The 25,526-nt window shown below is 44.9% G+C and overlaps 1 protein-coding gene across 3 annotated transcripts in view; it reads right to left on the bottom strand.

Annotated features, from left to right (window-relative positions):
- Galnt17 (polypeptide N-acetylgalactosaminyltransferase 17) overlaps positions 1-25,526 on the bottom strand; it is a 461,519-nt gene that overhangs the window by 318,407 nt on the left and 117,586 nt on the right. Inside the window, exon 2 of one of the 3 annotated variants that reach the window (XM_063234478.1) lies at positions 16,725-16,796. The exons of the other annotated variants lie outside the window; for them this stretch is intronic. Within the exon in view, the coding sequence (XP_063090548.1) occupies positions 16,725-16,796 (72 nt within the window). The remainder of the gene's footprint in view (positions 1-16,724; positions 16,797-25,526) is intronic. 3 annotated transcript variants of the gene reach the window in all.

Below are 25,526 nucleotides of genomic sequence, written 5' to 3' on the forward strand. Positions count from 1 at the left end.
TTCCCCAGTTCATATATTAATACGATCATCTTGACATTTGTTGACAACTGCATTATTATGATGATTTTGACATTTTCTATCCTTGTATCCTCAGAGCTTTGTATGCACAATGTCCAAAGGTTAAATCAGCTTTAATAGCTTAAATAAAGAGTTTAACTGCATCAGCTGCTGCTTGGTAGAAGAGAAGTGGACGAAATGTTCCCTAAGAATAAGAACAATAATCCACCTAAGCCCAACATGGAATCTTGATTTAGAAGGAACAAAAAGATCAACCAGCCCCACGTCCCCTGTGATGCATGAGTTCCTGGCACATGACCATGCAATTTGTATTGTTTTCTCCCAAGAACAAAGAGTTTACCTCCTTTCACGGTAGCATGTTTATGACTTCTACCTTCAGAGGTAACACTTCAAATATGTGTGGCTTGGCTTCTTCGATTACCTCTCTCATCTGTACCTATCATGAAACACGTTGAACTTTCACGCAATTTTCAAATATTCCATGACATGACCCCTCTTTCTATCATCTATGTTTTCCAGGCTAAATATATCCACTCTTTGTCCTTAATATGATTATACTTTCCCTTCCATTTATCTCACAACTTGGGATGCTGTAACAAAATACCAGTTCCTGGGTATCTTCAACTACGGACATTTGTTTCTCATAGTTATGGAGGTTGGGATTGCAATAGCAATATGCCAGTAAATGTGGTGAGGTCTTGGGCTTATTTTGGTTTTTGAAGGCAGAGTCTCACTACGTTGTCCAGGATAGCCTTGAACTTGCTGTGTAGCCCAAGGTTGCCATGAACTTAAAATCTTTCTACTTTAGCCTCCTGTATGCGAGGATCACAGGCAACAATTGGGGTTTTGACAAGGGGTCTCCTGCCTTACATACAGCTACCTTCTTGCTGTATCATCATATGGTAGAATCTTGCATTTTTGTTTTGCTTTGGCTTGGTTTCATTGGTATCGGATACTGAACCCACGGTCTCATGCATGCTAAGCATATACTCTACATGAAGCTACACCCCCAAGCCAACCTTCTCTTCTTATAAGGGTACTAATCCCATTATGGGGCATGTTCTACCTTCAGGAATTCACCTAATCCTAGTCACCACCAAAGTCATCTCCTTCAAAGACCATAATACTGGGAGTTAGAACATCAACACACAAATTTTGGGAGGACAAAACTCAGTTCATAACATGCTCACGCAGCACTGGAAGACAAAGCCATGACTAATGGTCTCTGGATCTGCTCAGCCCCTGGAGCCCAGAATAGTAGAGGTATATTTTTGTCCATTAGCTGAACTGTTCATGCAGCATTTGCAGTTCTGAGAGATATGAATCATTGTTATGTGCTTGAAGTGCCTTTGGAACAAACTGTCCATAAATTTTCAAACTGCAGATATATTCAAAATGACATGTCTTACATGTATTATGAACTTTATACTTCCTGGAATCTTTCTACAAAGATGATTTAATTTGATCCTCAGAAAAGCCATCCCTACGATCAGTCAGTAAGAAAATTAAGACCAGCCGAAAAGGAAGAACAGCTCCAAAATCACCAAAGTTAGCAGTAGAGGACCTAGAGCCCAGACCTCTGCATTTCAGACAGTCAAGTGTGATTTAACAAAATGCTGTCTCAGATTTTCAGTCACAGATCAGTGCAAACAAACATGGACACACACATCTCTCTGAGTTGGGAGGTGACCATAGCTTGGTTTGGCTGAAGACACACCCTAGTGTGCAGAGAAGGGAATATTTTGAACCACATAAAGGAAAGAATTTCATGACTGTTGGATGGATGAAAGGTGCTCTTTGCACAGGTTAATTGTACCACTTAGCCTCACATCACTTAGAAAGCCACACAAGGGAGAAAAAAGTTGATGTAGGGATGAGCAGGAAATATGCTGAGTTTATGAAGAAAGCATCCTCTGAGAAATCTGCAGACATCAAACATGCGTGCGACACCGCAGGCCAGGCCATATGCTCATCTGCTCAACACCTGCCAGGGGCCCAGAACTCATGGAGGAAACTCCATCTCCTCCCCTGCCATGCCCAAACCACCTTCCTGGGCTTAATGCCTAAAAGGGGGGGCTAAAAACAAGGGAGAGGATGGTGTGGGTGAATGATGCTAACCTCCACCAATTCTGCAGAAGGCATCTATCTCTGCTGCCATAAATCCAGAGACACGGATTCTGAGGACAATGATTCTGGTCAGCATCCCTAACCCAAAAATCCAAAGTGTTCTGAAATTTAGAATTTGTAAGTGCCAACAGGATGTTCAAAAATCTTTTTAGATTTTTGGACCTTTTCAGATTTTGAGTTTTCAGATTAGAAGTGTTCAACAGACAAAGTGTATATAAATATTCAAAAAGAAAAAAATACAGAAAAACTCTGAAACCTGAAATGCTTCTGTTCCTAAGAATTTAAAACCAGAGTTATGCAATTCATAAAGTACAAAATCAAGTGAGAGAGTAAAGCAAAAGAAAAGTAAATGACCATGGTGAAACAGTGCTACTTTCCTCTTCCCTAAAGTCAACAATATCATACATGCATGCACACACACACACACACTACCATGGACATTACCATGTCTAATTTATAGAACTAGTAACATGCCTATTCTAAAAGAACCACTCAGAAGCACCACAAAATTTTAAAACATACATCCAGTTTCTCATAAAAGACCCTGCTGACAGGATCCACTACTATAAATTTCCTCCCCTAAGCACATCTCTGCAGAGGCACCCTAGATTTTAGTTTAGCAAATGTGTTTTGAGAGGGAACACACACCCACACCAGCAGTGTTGGGTGAGGCCATTTCCTGGGTAGACTACACTTCTTCGCCCTTGGCTTTGAACCTAGCTGTGAGATTTGCTTTAGCCGGCAGCAGCAAAATCTTGAGAGGTTCTTGCACTGTTGGTCTTGGCCTCCTCATCTTGCTGTCATTGTCATGACATGCTTTGGGGGGCCTGCTGCTCCAGAGAGGAGACGAAAGACAATGGAGCAGCCAGATTCCATCTGTAGGTTAGAATCAACCCCAACCTAACGCAGCCCACATGAGCCAAACCTCTACTTATCCAAAGAAAGGCTGCAAGAATAACTCACCTTGGCATTTTAGGCTTGAGCAACAAAGCACGTTACATTTTCATGCTATTTATGGATAAGTGAAGAAGAAAAGATTTGGGTATATGAGGGTGTGACACAGAATCAAGAGCGTGGCTGTAACATAGTAAACTGAGGATACCTTTGTTACCCCAGTATTTTGGGCGGCTGAGGCCAGAGAACTGCAAGTTCAAGCCCAGCCTGGGAAACATAACTACTGACTGAGATTCTGGTTTAAAATAAAATAAAATAAAATAAAAATTAATTTTTAGAAAAGACAAACAAGGGTTGGGGGTTGGCTAAATGGCACATGTGCCTGCCTTGCAAGTGCCAGGTCATAAGTTTGATCCCTGGTACTACCAAAAAAAAAAAAAAATAGATAAACAAATAAGTAAAAAGACCTGGGGCTATCCAATCACCAAATGCAAAGCTCCTACCACAAAAAGTAAATTGGAAACACCTATTAGACACCCAAATGAAGCTATCAGCACATATCACCTCCAGTCTGGGAAAAAAGATCAGGTTGGAGATCTAACACTGAGATTCATTGGTGTCTAAATGGAGCTTAAAATTACTTTCCTTGAGGAGAATACACAGACAGAAGAGATACACAAAGGAAAAGGAAGGCTAAGAACTGAGTCAAGGACATTCCAACACAGGGCCAGAAAGAGAAGTAAGATTAAAGAAGGAAAGCGGAGAGGAAGACAGAAGGGAGCCCTGGAAATGTGCACTGACCGCTGCAGCTGGTCCTGTGAGGCACTAGTGATGCTCAGGGGACCCGTTTCAGAGAACCAGGGCCTGCAGGAGGTTCAGGAGTACAAGAGGACAAAGAAGAAAAGGCAGCAGGTACGGGCAACTTTTCCAAGGAGTCTGCCGAGGGAGGCAGAGGATGTGGGATGCTCCTAGTCTAACAAGTTCCATAATAGCAATTACCCCAATAGAAGAGGAAGGGGAAGCTCAGCAATCTCAGGATGTGGTTTGAGCATCAGCCTGGGAGGTCTGAAATCCAGCCCCTAGGCCTTGCTGTCCCTGACTGGCTGATGGCCATAGGCGATTCCTTTCTACGAGCCTGTAAACATTTCGTGGAACCATGGACGAAGGTGATCTAAGATTCTTCCAGCACTCAGGTTTCATGCTCCTCTCCCCGTGGATTCCAACATGAAAACATGTGACAGAATGGGGACACAGTGAGAATCACATCCACCAATATAGGAAGAGTGTGGAGCCAGGAGAATGCATCTGTGAAGTCAACAGTTCCCCAAGGCCTTCGTTACAGAGGTTTTGTGATTCCCCGCAACCCACACACTTAGGAAGTTGTGAGGTCGCAACACTGGATAAAAACCTCAGAGCACACTGCGGGCATCACAAAATACCAGAAAGAAGAATGAAGCAAGACCTTTCTTTAGGTTTCCAGATGCAGCAGCATAAACATGAGTTTAAGATTTATCCTTAAGATTTATAAGTAACAAAATCCAACTGCTTACTGATACATTCAGCAGATCCAAAAGAACCACCTGAATAAATAGAAAGTGACCAAATGCAGAAAACCTGAGACCCTCAGGATCATTAACAGCTGGCCCAGTCCTTGAGCTGACACAGGACACACCTTCTCCTTCACAGCCAGGCTCAGAATAAACCCACTGCAAAGATATGAACTCTCTTGGGGTGCCCCAAAGCAGCCAACACTATTGGGCTCCTCTTAACTGTTCTCTAAATAATATCAACGTCTCCTACACCCTGGCCCAAAGGCTGCCTGTAACACACAGGAAAATCAAGTTTCTCGGAGCTGTGTTCTTCTAGTCCCCAGGGCCCAAGCCACCATCTGAACAGATCTCCCAGTCTTCACTCTTTCCCAGTTCACCTGCCCCCACTCCTTCCTCATTGTTCTGGTGAGTTTAGTTCCTTCCCTTGCTTGAGTCCCCACAGGAGCACACCCAGCAGCACCTTAGAGGTAAAGAGTTCATGGTGGGCACGCGGCTTCCAGATAGGGTAGGTGACCCACTCAGGCTGCAGCTTTCTGCAGGTGCACATGAGGAACCCTTCAGGTGTGGCGCTCTAAGGAGAGGCATGTGGGTACAACAGGATAAAAGACATCACACACTTCTGCATGCCAGGCCTCTTCCATGACTGAGAAAGTGACCTTGAAGGCAGAGTTTGGGGACTCATTGCCTGAATTTATTGTTCTTGGCTGGAGATGATCTGGAGGCCCTTGGGGGATTAATGACCTACAGAACACGGCTTCCTAAGAGGTCTGTGGTGAAATGCCAGTTTCTGTCGCCAGCAGCTGCACTGAATGTGCCAGGAAAGGATGTCGCTCTTGCTCTTCTTTCTGGCGTCAAGGTCACTGTCCCTGGATGCACAGGTCAAGCTCATTCCTTCGGAAAGCACAAGGCAAGCAGTCCTGCCCAGGTATGCCGCACAAGCGGTGTCATCAGCCTCTCCGCCTTCCAGAGGGGTCAGCAGGGACATCCAGGTTACACGCTGCTCAGCTAAGAGGCTGCAGGAGCCCTTGAACTGGGGCAGAATGCACTGATGAGAAGGTAGCATAGCCCCTGGCGAACAGCAGCTGAAACTCTAAGGGCATCCTGTGCATTGTGGTGGAAATGTCAAACAGTACGGGCATTGTAGTTCCTTAAATAGTTCTCATAGAATCACCATTTGACCCAGCCATTTCACTCCTAGGTACAAACCCAAGAGCAATGAAAACACATCTAAACAAAACAAAAAAGTGTACACAAGTGGTTCACAGCAGCCTTACTCATGGATAGTCCAAAAGTGGACCGAACTCACACGGCTGTCAACTATTAATAAATAAAATGTGCTGCATCTATACACTGGACTAGGGTTTGACCATAAAAAGAAATGAAGTATTCAAATGCACTACAACACGGATAAACCTTGAAATCATTATGCTAAGTAAGGAAAATCAGACCAAAAAGCAAAACAATGTATACTTTCATACATATGAAATGTCCAGGACTGGCAAATCCATACAAATGGAAATAGAATAGTAATTACAAGGCAGGGGACAGAGAGTGACTGCTAATGGAAACAAGGTTTCTCTTTAGAAAGATGAAAATATTCTACAATTACATTATGGTGTATTAAGTTAAAGGGGTCAATTTTATGGCATGTAAATTATATCTCAATAAAAATAATGGAAAAAATAAAAATGGAATATGGAGAAAAGAAATAGCTATGGCTCTTTGTCTTTCTTCCCCAACTTTCCTGCTTCTACTTCAAACTTTTGGTTCCCAAGCTCAAAGCAGCATCTGGATTCTAACGCAGCTGCCTGAGATGAGCGCACAAAGGGCTTCTCCATTTTCGTCTATTAGGCCACAACTCTGGTGCTAATTCTCTGTCTATCCATCTGTCCACCCCTTTGTCTCTCTTTAGACTGATGCATCCAACCATCTATCCATCCTTTATTACCTAAACTTTTACTCCAATTCCTTTCGGCTACATGGTTCTTTAACTGCCATGCTTATCCTGCCTAATTCAAATAAATGAGAGAAGAGTTTTATGTCACAGTTACACACACACACACACACACACACAATCAAATTTTTTATTCTTCATGGATAATTAACTATTATAACTTTTACATTCCACTGTCTGCAAAGCAATACATTAAAGGCAATTAAATGCTGTGTTTGATTTCAAAAAGATAGAAAACATCACCATGTCAGCAAGGATGAAAGGCCACACCTGCCTGCCTCCCTGTGACGGCCAGCTGGGAGCCAAATTAAATACTTTTTTCCAAATCCATTAGGGGGAAGATCCCCCCCACCCAAGCAGACAATGTCATGAGCTCCTCATGAATTTTCCCGACATCTCACAGGACAAAAATGTCCCCTTTAATCCCTTCCCAAGGCTAACAACTGCAGCAACTCAACCTTTCACATTTAATTTCCTTTTAAAACCAGGTTTCTGAGGGGGGTAAAGGCTCTGGAAGGCCTCCAATGAGCAGAAACTGCCTAGAACCCAACAGGTAATCATTGTTATGCAAATTGTCCTCAGCGCCAGAAACTCAGAGTCAATACACATTTTCTCCCAGACCAGCGTTCTCTCTCTCCTAATTAGCTTTTACAGAGCAACAACCGGCAATTTTTTAAGGTCAGAAGTCCCCTTTACGGGATGGCCACCTGACACATTGAAGTTAATTTTCTTCCCTGGATGCTGCTTTCATTCTTCACAATTGTTCCTTCCCAAAGAGACAGGAGCACAATTTGTTTGTTAACGTGTCTTGGAGGCATTGGACAGTTGGCCACATGGCAGGAGAACCTTTGTCTTCTGTTACTATTCCTTTTCCATTTGATTTTTCAAATTTCAATTTGCTGAGAAAAAAAAATGTTTTTCCAAGAGCACTCAGATTAATCCCTTAAGGGAAACATCTATGATAAAGACACAACCCTGACCTCCTGGAATTTACAGTCTAGACAGGGAGCTGAGATTCATCCACATTGCTTAGGTGACCCTGTATACTTGGATATGAATACACACCAATTGCCCACAATGAATGAATGAATCATCATGATCACAAATGTGTACCAGTCATAAGTGCATAGAAATGAAGAACAATAGGAAAAAAGTCTTAACCTACTGCCCCTATAGCTTAAAGGGGAAGTCAGACATTGTACAGTCAATTGCAATCAGTCTGACGTAAGTTCCATAGCTGTGAATTCAGCCAACCAAGTGCCTTTGGGAGGAAAATGTGTCTGAATATATCTTCTCTTCCTGTCATTTCCTAAGCAGTACAACTATATACATAGCCTTTACATTGTGCTAGGTTTCCTAAGTAGTCTGGGCATATTTAAAATACATGGGAGGCTGTGTGTAGGTTCTGTGAAAATATGCTATTTTCTACAAGGAACTCAAGCATTGGGACTTGGGGATCCTGGGGTCACGGTGTGGGAACCCATTTCCCACAGACACCAAGGGGCAAAGACACACAGTCGTTAAGTTTGAAGGTATGTACACAGTAGGTATGCAGCTGACAGGATAGCAGGTAGGAGGGTAACCTTCCCTCCTCAAAGCAAAGGAGGGGCTCACAGAAGGCTTCTCAGAAAAAAGTGAAGCTTCAATTGAGATTTTACCAAGAAAAAAGTGATAGGACATGGTAAGCAGCTGAGGGAGGCGGGGAAAGGATCCCCTGATTACACCTGGTTTTTCTTGATGACCCAGTGCATTATGGGCTGAATTGTACCCCTCAAAATTCCTGTTCAAGTCCTATTCCTCCTACCTCAGAATACAAGCATACTTGGAAATCAGGTCTTTAAAAAGGCGATTAAATTCAAGTGAGGCCTGTGTGGGGGCTTCATCCAATATGGCTGGCCTCTGTACAAGAGCAGGGCATGCTGGGAGTCGTGGTGCCCGCCTGTAATCTCAGCATTCTGGGAGGCTGAGGCAGATGGATTGAGAATTTAAGCATAGCCTGGGGTCCTAGTTCACTGCGAAGGCCCTGGATCATCCCTAGGATCAAATGAGGAGGAGGAGGAGGATCTTAGCTTTCTGCCTCCAGAACTGAGAGAAGATTTCTGCTGTCTAAATCAGTCTGTGGCATTTTGTCTCAGCAGCCAAAAGAAACTAATACACAACCGCAGACAAGGCCACTAAACTGTCCAGGGCTTTGCAGTAGTGACATCAAGGTAGGGCTAATGATTAAATAGGTAGAACGGAAGGGACTGGGGAAAGCAGAGGGACAGGGAGAGGATGTGAAGGCGAGCCATATGCCGAAGCGCTCTTCCAGCTCAGAGACCATCTAAGTCCTTCTTAGTTTCTGGCAAACAAGTGCATAGTGGGCCATTCACAGCCATAAAAACCAGACACCGCTGTCCCTGCCCTACCTTGGCTCATGAATCATAATGAGGGCAGGAAGGGGTCCAAACCGAGACTTCAGGACAACGTACCCTGGATTCAGTCCTCTAACACTATAGGCATTTGCATCCTCTTTCTAAAATGCAGCAGTTATCCGAGACCTCACATTTCCAGCCTGTGTTCCTGGAGAAAAGAGAAGGAACTGAGTTCCTTCATCTTTTTCAATTTTTTCATGTTATTTATACTCCAGATTTTTTTTTTTTTTTTTTTTTTTTTTTGGTCTTTTTCCTTTTTACCGGTACAGGGATCAAACTCACGACTGCCTGCTTGCAAGGCAGGCGCTTATGCTGCTGAGCTAAATCTCCAGCCCTTATACTCTAGATTTAAAAAGGAAAAAAACCTTCCTGCTTCAATCTCAGTGGTACTGGGGACTGAACCTGGGGCTTTTGTGCTAAACTACATCCCAGCTCATTTTTATTTTTCATTTGAGGCTGTGAAGAATCTCATTAAGCTGCCAAGGCAGGGCTGGAACTTGAAGTCTTCCTGCCTCAGCCTCCCAGAATGCTGGGATTACAGGCATGTACCACCAACCTAGAGTCTTCCTATCTTTTTCTTTCCAAAAATAGTCATCTCTTAGCAGTCTACTTTCAACATTTGTCCTAAATTTTATTACTTCACTTTACTTCCTCATTCATATGATCTTCCTTTTTTAAAGTTTTTTTGTTTGTTTCCAGGAAGGTTTTAACCTTCTGGCCTTTTAACTTTAGTATTTTCTCAGTCTTCTTTTTCTATGAATTACTTGAGAATTTGTTTCGTTTTTGGGCAGCAAAAGTGGTGATTGTGGGACCCTGGGAACCTCCTTCCTCCTAAATGCCCAGCAAGGCTACCTCCCTCCCAGCCCTCTTGTGCAGCTCCCACTGGGCACAGTCGCATAGGACTTATCCAGAACAGCTGGATCAAAGGAGCCCATGCACGGAGCCTCACCACCCCTCCCCAGCTCCCCTGCACACCTGGGGACCATCCTTACCAAGTCCACCTTTGGGAGAGGGTGTGGCTCCTTGTCCCCAGTATTGCTGGGGGACAAAACACACAGTCACTTGGTCTAAAAGCAAGTCCTGGCCCCAACTAGTGCCAGGGAGCTTTGTCTTCACACTTTCCACTGCTCCCGAGTAAGGAAAAGTAATATCCACAGAGCTTTGCCGTAATGAAACACAGAACAGCTGTTCCCCGCAAGTTAACCTGGAAGTTATTTGGGGAATAAATCTAACCAACTGTGTGCACAGCACCGTGGTTTGACGGACTCCTGCCAAAGAGGATTTCCTGTGCTCCCGTTGAGAGGCCCGCCGTGGCAGCTGCTCTGGCTGTCTTCCGAAGGGTCTTTCCTTCTCTTTTCTAGCTTCTCTTTGACCAACGCAACCCTGACTGTGTGGCTGTTGTCCAGCCCCAGGATGAATGTGGCCCGCCTTCTGCCTGTCATTTTTGCAGCCCTCTTGCGAAATACACCCATGTGCCTCTGTCACAGCCTATGCACAGGGAAGCCCTCTCCTGCAGGATTCCAGAAAGCTTGTCCGCCCTGACAAAGAGGACAGGCCTTTCCTGTCTACTCTGCCTGGAATCCTGCTGTCGGGACATAATGTTTCCATCAAGCAGGCATGAAAGCATTCATGTAGCCACCTGGAAAAGGGTCTGGCTCTGACACTGTGAGCTAGTGAATGAGCTGGGCCTTCGTCTTCTGGAGTCCTTCTTTAGTAAACTGTAAATACCTCCATGTTTTCAGACATGGCTAGGTGTTTTGCTACTTATAAACAAATGCAAGGAGGCATCCAGGATGTGAGGTTATGTTTGCTAAGCTGATGCTGGTGAAGACAGTGTGGCATGAGCCTCAGTGTCCCTTAGGACAATGTATGACAATCTTCATGGGGTCTTAGCACCAGGCAGAATCGGGCTGCTTCCGATTTGCTTTATCCTGGACACACAGCAAATCAGGCAGATGGTACTTGTTTCTTGGTGGTGACTGCCAGGACACACAGGTCCAAATTTAGGCCGCGTTTCTGGCAAACATATTAGTTACCGCCTAGGCAATGTATAGTCTCCTGGTTTGAAGCCCTGGCTTCCTGTTCCATCTCTCTTGTCCTTCATCATCAACTCCTTAACATAACCACTGTCATCATTCAACACCTTGGATTTCTAAGTGCACCTCTGGGTGTCTCCCAGGGAAGACCAATGCATGCATCAGAGGACTCAGTGAGGAAGCCCCACCCTGGACGTGGGCAGGCACCGTCCAACTGCCTGGAGGCCTGGCTGACCAGGCAAAGAAGGACCGCGTAAGCTCTTTCCTGTGCACTCTCTCTGGAACCCGCTGACTCTTCCTTCCAGAGCCAAGTACATCCTTGCTTGACACTGTGCTTGAGCCTCAGACTGCAGGTTCCTCAGCCTCTGGCTGGAGACTCGCACTGGGAACCTTCCAGGGACTTTGGACTTTGGACCAGGGACTGCACCAGTGGCCTCTCTGGTTCTGAGGCTTCCAGGTTCCTGTTTGATCCACAGTATTGGTTTCCCAGTCTCTCTACTAAATCTCGGTCTCTCTCTATCTCTGCCTCTCTCTCTGTCTCTGCCTCTCAGTCTGTCTCTGTTTCTGTCTCCCTATGTCTCTCTCTCCCTGTATCTGGCAAATGTACTGAACGTTACACATTATTTTTTTTAACCTGTTAGTTCTTTCTCTGGAGACCCCTAATAGAATAAGGATACTTCTCTGGCATGTAATGTGGATGTGTTTCCAAATCAATTAAAGTTAATAAGGAAATATAAATAAATAGGCACTTCGGGGAAATGCAACCAACACAGTTTCTGCAAAGGTTTCTCCACTTGGCAGAAAATCTGGATGGCTTCCTGGAGAAGCTGACATCTGGATGGTCATCTACAGGACCAGGCTGTGTACCAGAGAACAGCGAGGTAGATGTGCCCAGGAGGAAGGAAGGCCTGCACCTCTCGTCACAGGCAAATGTAGTGGAGAGAAGCAGATGTGACATGTGGCACATTCTCAAAGGCAGGAATCTGCCCCACCAAGGGGGTGGAGGTGAGTGTCCAGGTCTCAGTGAACCATGAGGTGCTTTGAGTAGGACAGAGCAAAGAAATGACCAATTATCTGTGTGAAAGCATCAACAGAACCAGGACAATAGTCAGAAAAACAACAATGGAGGAAAATGACCAGGGAGAGATGAAGTCAGCTGTTCAAATCTGATTCTGCTAAAAGAAACATCAGGAAGAGAGCGGAAGAGACCAGAGAGACCTTGATCCAAAAGCAGAGAGGAAAACGATGGCCAGGTCTGTGTCCGCATCCCACCGCCCCCCCAACTCCATCCTTCCGTTTACTCATCTCCTGAATTACGACCTCCTCTTAGTAAGGTGCCTGAAACCCAGCAAGGTCCTGGGGAGAAAGAAGGGCTCTCAAGCAGCTCAGGGAGGTGGACAAGTTTGGGGGAACATTTAAAAGGACAGATGTGAAAGCAGGGGATGGATTTGGTATAGAATATTCAGCAAAACTTCTCCCCTCCCTCTCCCTCCCTCTCTTCTCTCCCTCTCTCTTCTCTCTCTCTCTCAAAAGAAAAGGCATAGAGATCTTGTGACATCAGATCCAGTGCCTCTTTTGAAAGCAGTTCTATAAAAGGAAGCTCCAGGGAAGAGGAAGAGAAATTGAGCTGTCTGGGGGGTTGGGGTGACCCCCAGCAACAGATGAGCCCTCATCCTGCCTCAGTGCAGGCTCTGGAAGCCAGACTGTGCACACGTCCAAGCTGCAATCCCAGGCTTCTGTCTCCCTCGGTGAAGATCCTAAAAGGCTCAACAAATGTGAGTCACCAGGACAAGAATAGCGTCCTACCTAAATAGCCAGCCTCTGGTTTCTCTGCCCATGTTTGCTGCCTGGGCCCTGCGCCTTCCAAACCCTGCCTTGTCAACCAGCCCTTCCCTGGCCCGGGCCTGCAGCTTTTCCAGCTCAGATAAAATGCAAACACACTTGGGCCCTCAATCCCCTTTATGGGGCATTTCCTACCTACCACCCGCTGGACTCCTTCTTTGCTGAATGTCTCAAGGTGGCACTTACTGCAGATCAGGACCTGTGAACTAAGGTGCTGCTTGATTAAGAACCTCTGCACCCTCAGCGCCAGAGAAATGCACGAGTGAAACTGAAAACATGCTTCAAACATTAGCATCTCTCTACACTAAAAATACTGTGCTAACCGAATCCCATCAACCGCCTGCTCTCTAGATTTAACTTCTTATCTCCTGGTTCTTTCCACCATGCATGCATTGCAGAGTAATAAATATTTTCACTCTAACACACCTTCCTTGATTGTGTACACGCTGCTACCGGGATTGAACACAGGGCCAATTCCCTGAGCTACGCCCCCAACTGTCTTTATTTTTCTTTCAGATTTTATTGTTATTAGTCCACGTCTGCAGTACATAATGATCACATTCACCGTGGGGAGGGGGTGCGTGGATAGAATACATCTTATTCTCTTGCTGTCCCCTGCCTCTCCCCGTCCCTCCAGCTCTTGGTTCCCTTCCCCATCTGTAAAAGATCAGTCTCCCTTTTCCCTATTATCTAGCTTTTATTTTGCTCCTTAATTATTTATACTTTGGGTTTCTCATATAAGAGAAACCATGCAACATTTAAGTTTGTCTGTCTGATTTATTTCACATATCATTAGGGTCTTTTAAATTTCTTTTCCAAGTTTGAAATAGGGTCTTGCTAAGTCACTAAGTCGCCCAGACTAGACTCAAAATTGTGATCCTTCTGCCCCAGTGCTGCATCTGGCTGGGATTAGAGGTCTGCACAACCACACCCAGCTCACTATTTTCTGTAAAAACTGTCCCTATCCTGACGTTTGCCAGGCTGCATCATAACATGCTGTTTTGATGACTATTTCCTCAAAAGGCTGTGGGTTTCCTCTCACAGCAGGCACTGGGTCTCACTGTCTCTGTACCCCAACACCCAGCATGGTAATGCTTGTGCAGCACACATACAAACATGTGTCAGAAACCACAAAGAGACCATCTGTTGTTGTCAAGAGTTTGCAAAGAAAACAATTTTATATAGGACATAGAATAAGTCAAACACCAAAAAGAGCAAGCGATCTGTCCACACACTAAAGAGCCAAAGAATTCAGCTCAGGGCCTGGATCTCATGGCATTGTCCTGCATGAGTCCAGCTGAAGACCTAGACAATACCCTCCACAAGTCCAGCTGGAGCCCTAGAGCTCACGCCAATCACTCATGCAAGTGTGTTTCATGGATCTTCATTGGAAGGCCCAAAGGTCAGTGGTGAAAGACACTAAGTCTGTGCCAGTAGACTGAGGGATCTGCACTGGGGCCAGGAAACGACGCTCAAAGTTAAGCACCAGGGCTCCCCGAAAGCGAGCTGAAGTCACTCTCAGTGACAACAAAATCCCAATCTCCTCTGACAATGAGAATAGCTGAGTTCATATCAGGAAGCCAGTGTGACAAGCTTCTCCAGGAGACTGAACAGCACACATCTTCCCCTCTAGAGCCAGGAAGTGACACTCAGATAAGGACTAGAGCTCCCCCAGAGTGAACAGCAGCCATTCTCAGGAACAACAAGGTTCCAAGCTCCGCTCTGAATGAAAACAGCCAAGTTCATATCAGAGAAGAAGCTTGACAGGCTCCCCCAGGAGAACCAATGGTAACAGCAGAATCAACAACACTGGTACCTTGTGCACTGCTACTGGGAAATTAAAATGGTGTAACTTTAAATATTGCAAATGGGAAGGCGATTCCTCAAAAACTTAAATATGGAATCACCACTTCACATCTGACTACAGGTCAAAAAGAACTGAAAGCAGAGACTTGGACAGATCTTTGCATACCCCTGCTCATAGCAGCTATCTGCCATAGCCCAGAGATGAAAGCAATAGATGAATGGATACACCAAATGTGGTCTCAACTGGTGGTGGTTTCTACCTGTAATCCCACCACTGCAGGAGGCTAAAGCAGGAGGATCCCAAGTTCAAGCCTAGTCTGGGAAATTCAGCAACTTAGTGAGACTCTATCTCAAAATAAGAAAATATAAAAAGGGCTGAGGATGTAGCTCAGTGCAAAGACCCTGGATTCAAACCTAAGTACCAAAACCAAAAAAAAGAAAGAAAGAAAGAAAAACAGTGAAATACACTGTTCAGCCTCAGAGAGAGGACGCCTGCTACATTAGGGACAAGCCTCCAGGATGCTACATGAAATAAACCAATTACTAAAGAAGGATGTGTCCGATTGCACTGACCTGAAGCAACTGCAGTGATCAAACCCAGAGAGACAAGCAGGGAACTCTTGGTGACAAGAGGCTGGGAGAGGACAGGTGGGAACCATTCAGTGGGCAGAGATTTATTTCACAAGACGGAAAGACTTCCGGAAGTTGGCTGCATGGAAGTATCGGTAGGATTAACACCACGAAACTTTATACTCAGAAACGGTTAAGATGCTAACTTTTATGCTAGGTATATTTCATCGTAATTATATTTTTCTAGATGTAAACAAATCATGATATGCCCCTGCTTCACACTTCTAGAAGCTTTTCAGGGACCTTGGCTATATACATTTTTTTTAAATGGTAAAATATTTCACGGGAAGAGTCAGGTAAATTAATAAACCATGATTTCACCTGGAATCCAAAATGTTAATTGAAATATGAAAACCGATCCCAGCCATGCAACTCCAGGTCACAACTCGATGCCTCCTAAGCTCTGTGTGGCTGTAGGGGCTGCAGCTCTGAGGACAACACCTGCTAGGACCCTCTTTCCCGCTGGCAGTGTCATATCATCTGCCAAATGCACCAGGCTGGGAGAAGAAAGTTCACGTTTCTCATTTTGACACAAACACATTAAGAACATAGCTACCGAAAAATCAATAAAAACAAACAGACGAACAAAAAAGGACCAGATTATTTCTTTCCCGGAACTGGGGATTGAACCCAGAGCCTCCATCCTTAGTGCTTTCTTTACTTTGAGACAAAGTCTTGCTAAGTTGTCCAGGCAGGACTCAAACTTGTGATCATCCGATCCTCCTGTGTCAGCCTCCCAGAACGTTGGGGTTGCAGGCATGGGTCCTCACAGCTGGGTCAAGGCCAGATACTAATGATTTCACTCCTGAAGGGTGGAGAAACTTATTCTTGTCATAAGTAAGCAAAAACAAAAATTTGGGGGCTGTAACCTGCAGCTGGATTTGTTCTACAATTAAGGAGGAGTTGGCCTATAAAGAACAGTGGTAAAAACAAGCTAAGAAGAAGCTTTATATTAACATTTAATTCTGCTCCTATAAATAGCAGTATGGGGGAGGGAAAAAACCCAAGGACAGAGCGAAATTAAAATATGCTTGAAATTGGATTATTTTTGATAGAAGAAAAATAACACAGCTAGAAATTATGGCATTTAATTTTATTTATCTGTAAGTCTACTACAAATGTGTACACCTGTCTTTATTCCAGACCTGTGCCTTTGCTTCCCTGTAGGTGAAAATTAACTGAGTTTCTAGGTAAAACACTGAACTTTTATGTGCAACTGGCAAAAGGCCCTCATTTAGCAGATCATTGTCCAACAGGAACACAGAGTAAGAAGCAAAAAATCCAGCTGAGACCCGAACTATGGAGATTCCTTGGGCACTTGGGCCATGTGCATCTTAAAAGCTCTGCTCACTGATTGCTTCTGCTGAGAGATCTTGATACAACTCAAGAAAGATGCTCATGCAGTGTTTCCGAACAAAAACAAGCAGGGAGCATGCCTGGTCCAAACCCTTACCATCTCTTGACCATCTATTAGCTTCGTGTAGCCAAACATTCACAGAAATCCCAGGCAGGCTCATCCGGGAATCTGTGCAAGGTGCAAAAGACAAGAACTTAGACAGGAAGCCACTTTGTCACCTTTCCCACGGTTTCAGTGTCCATCTACCTGACAAATCCTTAATCTAAATCTACCTTTCTTTTCTCTGAAATCATGCTGGTTCCTGTCATTACTCAAAATTTATTCACTGGAAGAGCTGGGGACATAGCTCAGTGGTAGAGGGCTTGCTTGGCATGCATGGCACCCTAGATGCCATCTCTAGCACCCCACACATGCACACACAACTCACTATTCACTGGGTCAAAGAACAAATGAATTATTGAATCAGTGACTGAGTTCTTGAATGCTGCCGACGCTTCCAAATAGGAAAGTTTGCGATCATCAAACACATGGCTCCCTCAAGAGCAGAGCCTAGCTATGCTTTTGTTCAAACCAGCACAATATGCTGAAGAGAGGGGCCAGAGAAATTAGAGTGAAAATTCTGTGGACCTTCTTGAGGGACGAGTTCATTTAGTATTGTTAATAAGCTCAAATGTATGCATGTGCGCTTTAAGGCAGGAGCAGAAATCTGAAAGCTGGCCCTTGTTTGCAGTCTCCAGATAACTCGAGCATGGTTGTTTTTAGAATACTTGCCTCACTATGCTCCTGGGGAGTTAAGCTATTGTTTGGATCCTGCAGAGAGAAAACTGTACCGTTTTGTCATCAGACTTCTAAAAAGAAAAATTCAAAGGGCCCCTCACTGATGTCTGGGGTGAAGTCTCGTCTCCGAAGGAATGTGGCTTCTCAGTAAAATATAGTGGCTTCTTTAGATGGAAATGCGACCTGCTCTGAATCAAGAAGAAACAAAGACACTAATTCTCCAAGGCTGGAGAATATGGGAATCATTTCCAAGTAACCGAACAACGTGCCAAGTATCAGTAATAACTACCCACTGTGACCAAAGTATATGCCATATGTTTCAACTAAAAAAAATTATAGTAGAAGATAAACTGCTGTTTATCTTCAGAATACTCCTCTTTGCTTCCTATACTCTTATTCCATCATTCTTGCCATTGTTAAAAACAGTTCTAAAGTTCTCCTCTGTAGTTTTATGAAGTGTTTTCAAAGATACAGTGAATGTTCCTGCCGAATGGCACCCAACAGAAAGGCAGAGTTGTAAAAACATGATGGGGTGTCCTCACCCCCTCACTCCCCAGATCCAGCACTGTAGGACTTCTTAGCTCATCCCCAAAGTCAAATGACCATGAAAAGGAGACGTTTTGAATCCATTCAGGACATCGAGACAGCCACAGCAGCGCAACTAACGACAGTCATGAGAGAGGACGTTCAGAACTGCTTCAGAAAGTGGCAAGAATGTGGGACAATTGTGTGCAAAGCCAAGAGGGGTATCTTGAGGGGGGTTAATGGCAATGTGTCTGCAACTGCAATAATGTTTGAAAAACAAACATTCACCATGTTTTTGATCATACTTTTAAAAAAAATTACCATCTTTTAGTACAAGTCAGAAGCACCCTGCCTCGGCGCTGACCATGTGCGCCTCACTCTTGAGCCTGCCAGTGTCTATTCCCGCAGCCCCCATCCACACAGGTCCTATTCATTCAGACTCAGGAATCCCTCATTCAAAATGAGTCGGTTAATTTCACCTGCATATAACTTATGAATAAAATGAAAAAAAGCAATTAAGTTGTATAAATAAGACTGGCATGCCTAACCCACTGAAGCTATCGTATTTGTGAAGATATTAGTATACTAATCACATGCATGGAAACTGCTGCCCCTTAGAAAAAATGAGTGCCCTGTGTCGAATGAGGCAAGTTTAACGCAGATAATTTTCTTAACAAGAGCTATGCTCTCTTACTGAAAACAGATTTAATAAGACTCCAGCAAATAGTATTTCTGGCTTTTCACCAAATCAGGTTGCCTTTCTCTGCCCTACGGTAACATCCCCTGAGCTTGCTATCCTGAGCTCAGAAGCAAAAGACAAGAAGATTCAGGTTTCGAGAACGAAGAGCAGGTGTGTGCATACACATGGTCTTGCACATGGAGGTTCGCATTTTTAGGCCTGGAAATTAATGTACAGTAAGAGGTGTGATTAAAAAGAACCATGCTAAATATTTAAATAAGATACAGAAATTTATCGTGGCAAAGACACACTGTCATTAATCTCCCCTCAAAATATCTACCATGGTTTTGAACACCCCTTTCTACTGTTCCGGCCACTCATGGTCCTCTTTCGTGAGTGTCTTTTATGTCTGCCTCTGTGGCAGAGTCTTGAATCAACTCAAAATTTTTTACCGCGACTTCAGTCAAATGAAAACATTACAGTGTGTCTTCATCCACCTTGTTCACCCCAGCTGTGTGTCACTTCTTCCTCTTCCCCAAACTCCAAATGATCGTGAAAGGCAAATACTGTATTTTGAATCGATTCAGGCCATGGGGGCAGCTTCCACAGCACAGCTAAAGACACTCAGGAAAGAGGACTCCAGAGCTGCTGCAGAAAGCGGCAGGAATGATGGCTAAGTGTGTTGGAAGTGCTATGAGTGGGACCAAAGGCAATTAAACGTTTTTTAAGAATGTAAACATTCACTGTGTTTTGTAATCATTCTTGCATTCCAAGGTGATCATTTAGAGAACTCTCCTTTTGAAAAACATCTTTGTATTTTCATCCTAAGACTTGTTTGCGATCACGATTTGTACCCACTTAGATCAAATTTTCCCAAGTCTTTCAAAGTCATTGTAAAGAGATTCTTCACCTTCCTCCCCTGGATAAAAAGCACAAATCACCAAAAAGAGGTAAATCTTTAAATAATAAAATCATCTTTCCCACTTATGTGTACTCCTTAATTCACCTACGGTCGCCATTACTCATTTTTATTTTATTCTGGCTAGAACACGTAATGTGAGCTAGAAACACTCACCAAGTTTTTAGGCATAGGGCTACACTATCAACTACAGGTGTAACGCGTACAGCTGACTCTTACTCTTCTTGTTTAACTGAAATTTTATGCTCCTCTGCTGTGAATTAGATGTGTCCCCCAGAGGTCCCTGTGTTCAAAGCTTGGTCCCCAAAACAGCACTACTAGGAGATGGTGGCACCCGTAGTTGACAGGGCCTGGTGGGAGTTCTTAGGTCACTGGGGTGCACCTTTAGAGGGGGCTGGGGGATGCTTCCTGCTTGGTGATGGGAGCATTTTTGTCCGACCCATTTCTGTGCCCCCACCATTGTCACCTGCACCCACGCCAGAGGCCAAAGCAATAGAATCACTTGGTCACCAATTGGAAGCCCCCAACCATACACCAAACCAATCTTTTGTAAGTTAATTATCTCAGTGATTTTGTTACAGCAACAGGAAACTGACAGGTGCCCTTGACATATGTCCTTCCATCCTTCAGTGGACAAAAGAACTGTAAGACTAACAGAAAAAAAAATTAACAAAAGTGGCCATAGTAAGCCCTTTTCTCATAAATAATTACTTTAAATGTAAATGGATTAAACATTATTCACTTTTAAAATATCTGCTATCAAAGAGAAATGAGCAGTTTATGAGAAATTACAGAAAAGAACCAAGGCCAGTTTCCAAGACACTTGCAGAACTGACATCTCCTTTGCCCTTGCCAGGGGGTGGCAAAGCTTGGGCAAGTGAAGGTCACTTTCAAGGTCACTGCTTCATATGCTCCACCAGCACTAGAATTCCATGTGAAGAGGAGCAGACACAGTGATGGGTCTTGGATTTGCAGTTCTGGGAATCCTTAACTCTTCTCGGCTTTCCCTCTTAGGAGCACCAAGTGCAATATTTAATTTCTGCTAACAGCCATGTTGATAGCTGTGTGGAAATCTGTGTGTGTGTGTGTGTGTGTGTGTGTGTGTGTGTGTAGAAAACAGAGGACATGCCTCCCAAGCTAGGAAGAAAGACGTCTCTTACCTATTAGGCTCAGAAAATAACCCTCTTCCACTTGTCAGCCTGTCTGAGCCTGCGAGAGACCAAGACTCAGTAATTCAGAAGAAGCCAGCCGTCTTAACTGCGGCCAAGAGGACCACGAGGGAAGATGACATGAAGAGACCTCTTCTTGTCCCCAGTGGTGTCATCTTGGTCTGTTCAAGCTCAACAAGCCTCCTGATGGAAGGGGAAACTTGGAGCCCCGAACCTCTTCTCTTTAGTGAGCATGCACAAGCCTTCACTCTACATTGCTAAAAGGAGCCTGGGCTCCCAAGAGTAGTGTCAGAGTCACTGGGACACAGTGTCCCCTCCTTCCAGTCTGATGGGACAGTGTGTCATTCCTCCTGGTCAGCATCAGGTGAGAAAGGCAGGCTAGGGACACTGCGATCATAAGGCCGAATCATCTCCCCTCCGGGGAGTGAAAGCACATACTCCAAAGAACACAGGACTCTGCTGACCCTGGGCATTCACCTCACCACATTGTCACCTCTGCACCAAGTCCTGTTGACTCTGCCACCATGGACATCAATGGGGTTAGGGGTGTCTGTATCCCACAAGGGCCAGGGCTATGTTCTCAGAGCCCTGCACCCAGCAGACCCCAGCCAACTCCTACACAATGAACACAGAGATTGTACATGTGTGCAGTGTGACATAAGCCACAGCTTTCTTATCTGTACAATGGGGCGAATCATCCTGCCTCATAGGCCTGCACTGAGAAGTTCATGGGGTGAGTTGCACTGTAGACTTGGCACACTTGGAGGTAATGTCACAAACCATGCTTCCCACACTTCCCTGTGTGCACTAATGGAAGACAGCAAATCAGTCCAGAATGAGTCAAGTGCACATCAGTAATCTCAGTAATCTGGGAGGCTGAGGCAGGCGGATGACAAGTTTGAGCCTAACCTGGACAACTTAGCAATTTAGCCATATTGCAAAGGTCCAGTGTTCAGCCTCTGGTTCCACAGAACAAACAAATGAACAACACTAACCCACTTTCCAAGAGGAAGGTTAATGGTCTGCTGAGAGCACTGGCCTTGAAATCTAGCAGCACAAAGATCACAGTGAGCCCCAGCTGAAGTCCTTTGCTAGCAGCTTATCTCTGGGCTCAGGTCTTCACACTTGTCAAACAGGGCAGGGCCCAGGGGCTCAGCCCGCCCCCAGCCAAGGGAAGAGTCTGGCTTTCTCTGCAGGCACCTGACTGACAGGCTCCCCACCTCACAGCTGTAACTCCCTTCTCAGGGACACAGGTGACGATTCCACTTCCACAGTCCCAGGTGTACACACCCTCGTGTGCCCATTTTTGTAGCTGTTGAAAACGCACGTGACACCATCAGCACTCCCTTCCCTGAAGGGTGCCTTCAGGCAATTAGGATTTTTAAAAATGATATTCTATATTTGGAGGCTGAAATAGCTTTAGCCTATCACAAGGCTCTTCTCACTCTAAATCAGTTGCTTTTAGTATTCCACAGAAGACACCACAGCACACAGTGGGGAGAGAGACAGAGACAGACACAGACCACTAGACATGAAGTGGGTATGTGAATCTGATGGAGGCAGACTGGAAAATACCAACAGTGAGCTGAACACACCTTCACCGTGGAAGTGGTGAGACCCAGCCACCCAGAACGAAGAAGGGACAATGTCACTAGAGGGAATGGTGGCACCTGGAAGGGGAAAGAAAAGGAACAGGCTGGTCACAGGACCACCACTAGGAGATGCCAACAGCCGCCCGTGCCCCTGGGCCAGGTCGTCCCATCTGTTTTTGTGTTGTTGGATCAGACTCTTGAGGGACAGAAGGCTCTGAAACAAAGGGGTTAGTCAGCGTGGGGGTGATGCACACCAACAATTCCTATACTCTACTAGGCTGAGAAAGCAGGATTTTGAGTTCAAGCCCAGCCCGGGCAGCGTAGTAAATTAGCGAGACCTGTCTCAAACCAAAAAATTTAAAAAGGGCTGAGAATGTTCGTCAGGGTGTAGGGCCTGGGTTTAATCACTAATACCACAAACAGACAGACAAAAGCAGTTTATTGAACCATAAAGAAGTGAGCCAAAAGGTGGGAGACCAGTTTTAGGACAAATTCCCTAAGCCACCAGCAATGAGGCCAAATAACAAGGGGAAAATGTCCACTAGCTAAGGGGCTACGGTGTTTTCTAATGAAGTTGTGGGGGGGAAGAAACAGATCATTTACACTAAATGCACACTGGCTATAAATAAGAGGGCAAGATAACGCAAGGTGAGCAATCCTGGGATAGGAGGTGAACCCCACAAAGAGAAGGCCTTGCTACTTCTTGGTGACTTTGTGGGTTCCAAAGGCAGAAGCAGTGTGGCCCTGGTGGTCACTTTCAATGGACAGGAGAGGAAAGTACACCAATTCCTCATCTCCCTCTCCCTCTCCCTCTCCCTCTCCCTCCTTCCCTGTCCCTGTCTGTCTCTCTGTCTATCTCTCTGTCTCTCTGTCTCTCTCTGTCTCTCTCTCTCTCTCTCTCTCTCTCTCTCGCCTTTCTGGTTTTCTGTTGTTGATTTACCACAAAGCTCTAAGTTACAACAGCCTCTTCTTAACTTTCCTCCCTCTATGCTCTGGCCTGTAACTTAATTTAGGACATGCCAGAATTCTTATTAGTATCATGTTCATTTTATTTCCATAAGTAAGAATGAACTAATAAATATATTTCTTTATATTTTTGGTCCAATGCCAGTTTCTGCAAAAAGCATAACTAGTTTCAGCATATAGACACATACTTTGCATTTGAGAAAATATACAGACCTGGGGCATGGTGAACTAAGAACTATAATCACCTCTTGTGCGATCACCACTCAAAATAAGATCTAAAACATTCTACATCTAACAAAATGTTTTCCCATCCATATCTTTCTAGTCCAATCTCCTCACTCCTGGAAGAAGTCACATTGTCACCGTTGTGGACTGGTAACTGGTGATTAACTTGTAACACCAGCTGAGCTGAATCGGCATGGTGCTGAGTACAGATGGCCACCTGAGGATTGTTGGCAAGATAAAAAGGAGAACTATGGAGGAAGCATTTAGTGTTGTTGGTTCTCCAAAGTGTTGTAATTTGATGCTGTTGATTCTCCTGTTGCCATGGGTTCTCCTGGAGGAGCTTCTTTCCTGATATGAACTTGGCTGTTTTCATAGTCAGAGAGCTTGGGACCTTCTTGATGAGAGTGGCTGTAGTTCACTTTGGGGGAACCCTGGTCCTTCCCTTGAGCATTGCTTACTGGCTCCAGAGGGGAAGATCTTCAGGAGAAGCCTGTCACACTGGCTTCCTGATATGAACTCAGCTGTTCTCATCCAGAGGAGCTGAGGACCTCATTATAGCTGAGGATGGCTGAGGTACTGTGTTGGTTACTTTTCTCTCGTTGTTGAGACAAAATACCTGATGCTCAAAGTGAAGCAAGGGAAGATTTATTTCTTACAATTTTAGAAGTTTCAGTCCACACTCAGTTGGCTCCAACTGGCAGGGTTGCATGGTAGGGCCGCCATTCATGGATCCCCCAACAGCGAGGGACTAATGGGCAGGCGAGAGAGACACCTTCTTCCCGCCTTTACACTGTATGCTGGCTCCACCGCGGGGCTGGTGTAGCACTCACACCACCGATCTGAGTGCGAGACAATGAACCGATCACAAACACTGGATTCAGCTATATCCATGACTGCATGAGATTTGGGGGCCACTGACATAAACCATGACAGCTACTTTTCAGGGGAGCTCTGGTCCTTACTTTGAGCATTACTTCCTGGCTCCAGTGCAGAACCCTCAACCTACCAGCACAGATCCCTCACCTTGCTGGCAAACTTTCTCACTTCCACCACTGACCTTTGGGCCTTCCCAGTGCAGATTCATGCAACAGACTTGCATGAATCATTATCATGGGCTCCAGATCTTCACTTGGACTCGTGCAGGACATTGCCATGGGATCTGGGCTTTCATTCTACCTATTCCTTTATTTCAACATAATAATTGGAGGAAGGGGAGTACGAGGTATCAGGGCCTTCACACCAAGCTACATCCCAGCTCTTTACTTTTCTTGTATTTAATTTTAAATTTTTATTTCGAGACAGGGTTTTGCTAACTCACTAAGTTTCCCAGGCTGGGATCATGCTTGCAATCCTCTTACCTCATCAGCCCAGGAGTACAGGTGTGTGGCCCCACGCCCCAATCGGCATGGCACTGTTTTGTTACTCACACTGCTGAACTTCTGGGCACCTCATTCTTTCTGAGGCTGAACAGCACTGCTCAGTAGGGCCAAGCCGTTGTGCACACGCACACCCTGTCCATCTACTCAGAGCTACTGGGAGAAAGGCTACTGGGAACACATGGAGCCAAGTGCATCTTATAAAGGATCAGCTTTGGGAAACGACTCCCAGGAAAGCGCAGAGCCAAGAGGAGCTACTGTAGGGAGAGCACCATGTGCCAAGAGGGCTCTAGTTCATGGGTCCAGGTATGCATTCATGAATTTGTTTGTTCATTTGTTTCTCTGATTTATTGCTAACGGAGATGTTGACTAAAAGGAGCCAGGTAGAAAGCATAATGTCATATGATGCATCCATCTGACATTCAAGAACAGGGATAACACTCTCCAGTGCTTAGGGAAAACAGAGCAAGGGTAGAAGAGGATAAGCCTGCAGGGGAAATGAGGCTAAGAATTAGGCTCCTGCCCTCCCTAATGTAGAGCACTCAGGGCGAGTTCACTTACCATTATTACAGTCAAGGTCCGTTAACACCAGAGGATAAGCTATGAGTATGTGAATGTATATATGCACACCTGCATGCATACATTATCTTATAACATTATATATCAATAT

This window comes from Cavia porcellus, unplaced genomic scaffold (genome assembly GCF_034190915.1).
Source record: "Cavia porcellus strain 051 isolate PalLab524CR breed Dunkin Hartley unplaced genomic scaffold, mCavPor4.1 scaffold_23, whole genome shotgun sequence".
Lineage (NCBI taxonomy): Eukaryota > Metazoa > Chordata > Mammalia > Rodentia > Caviidae > Cavia > Cavia porcellus.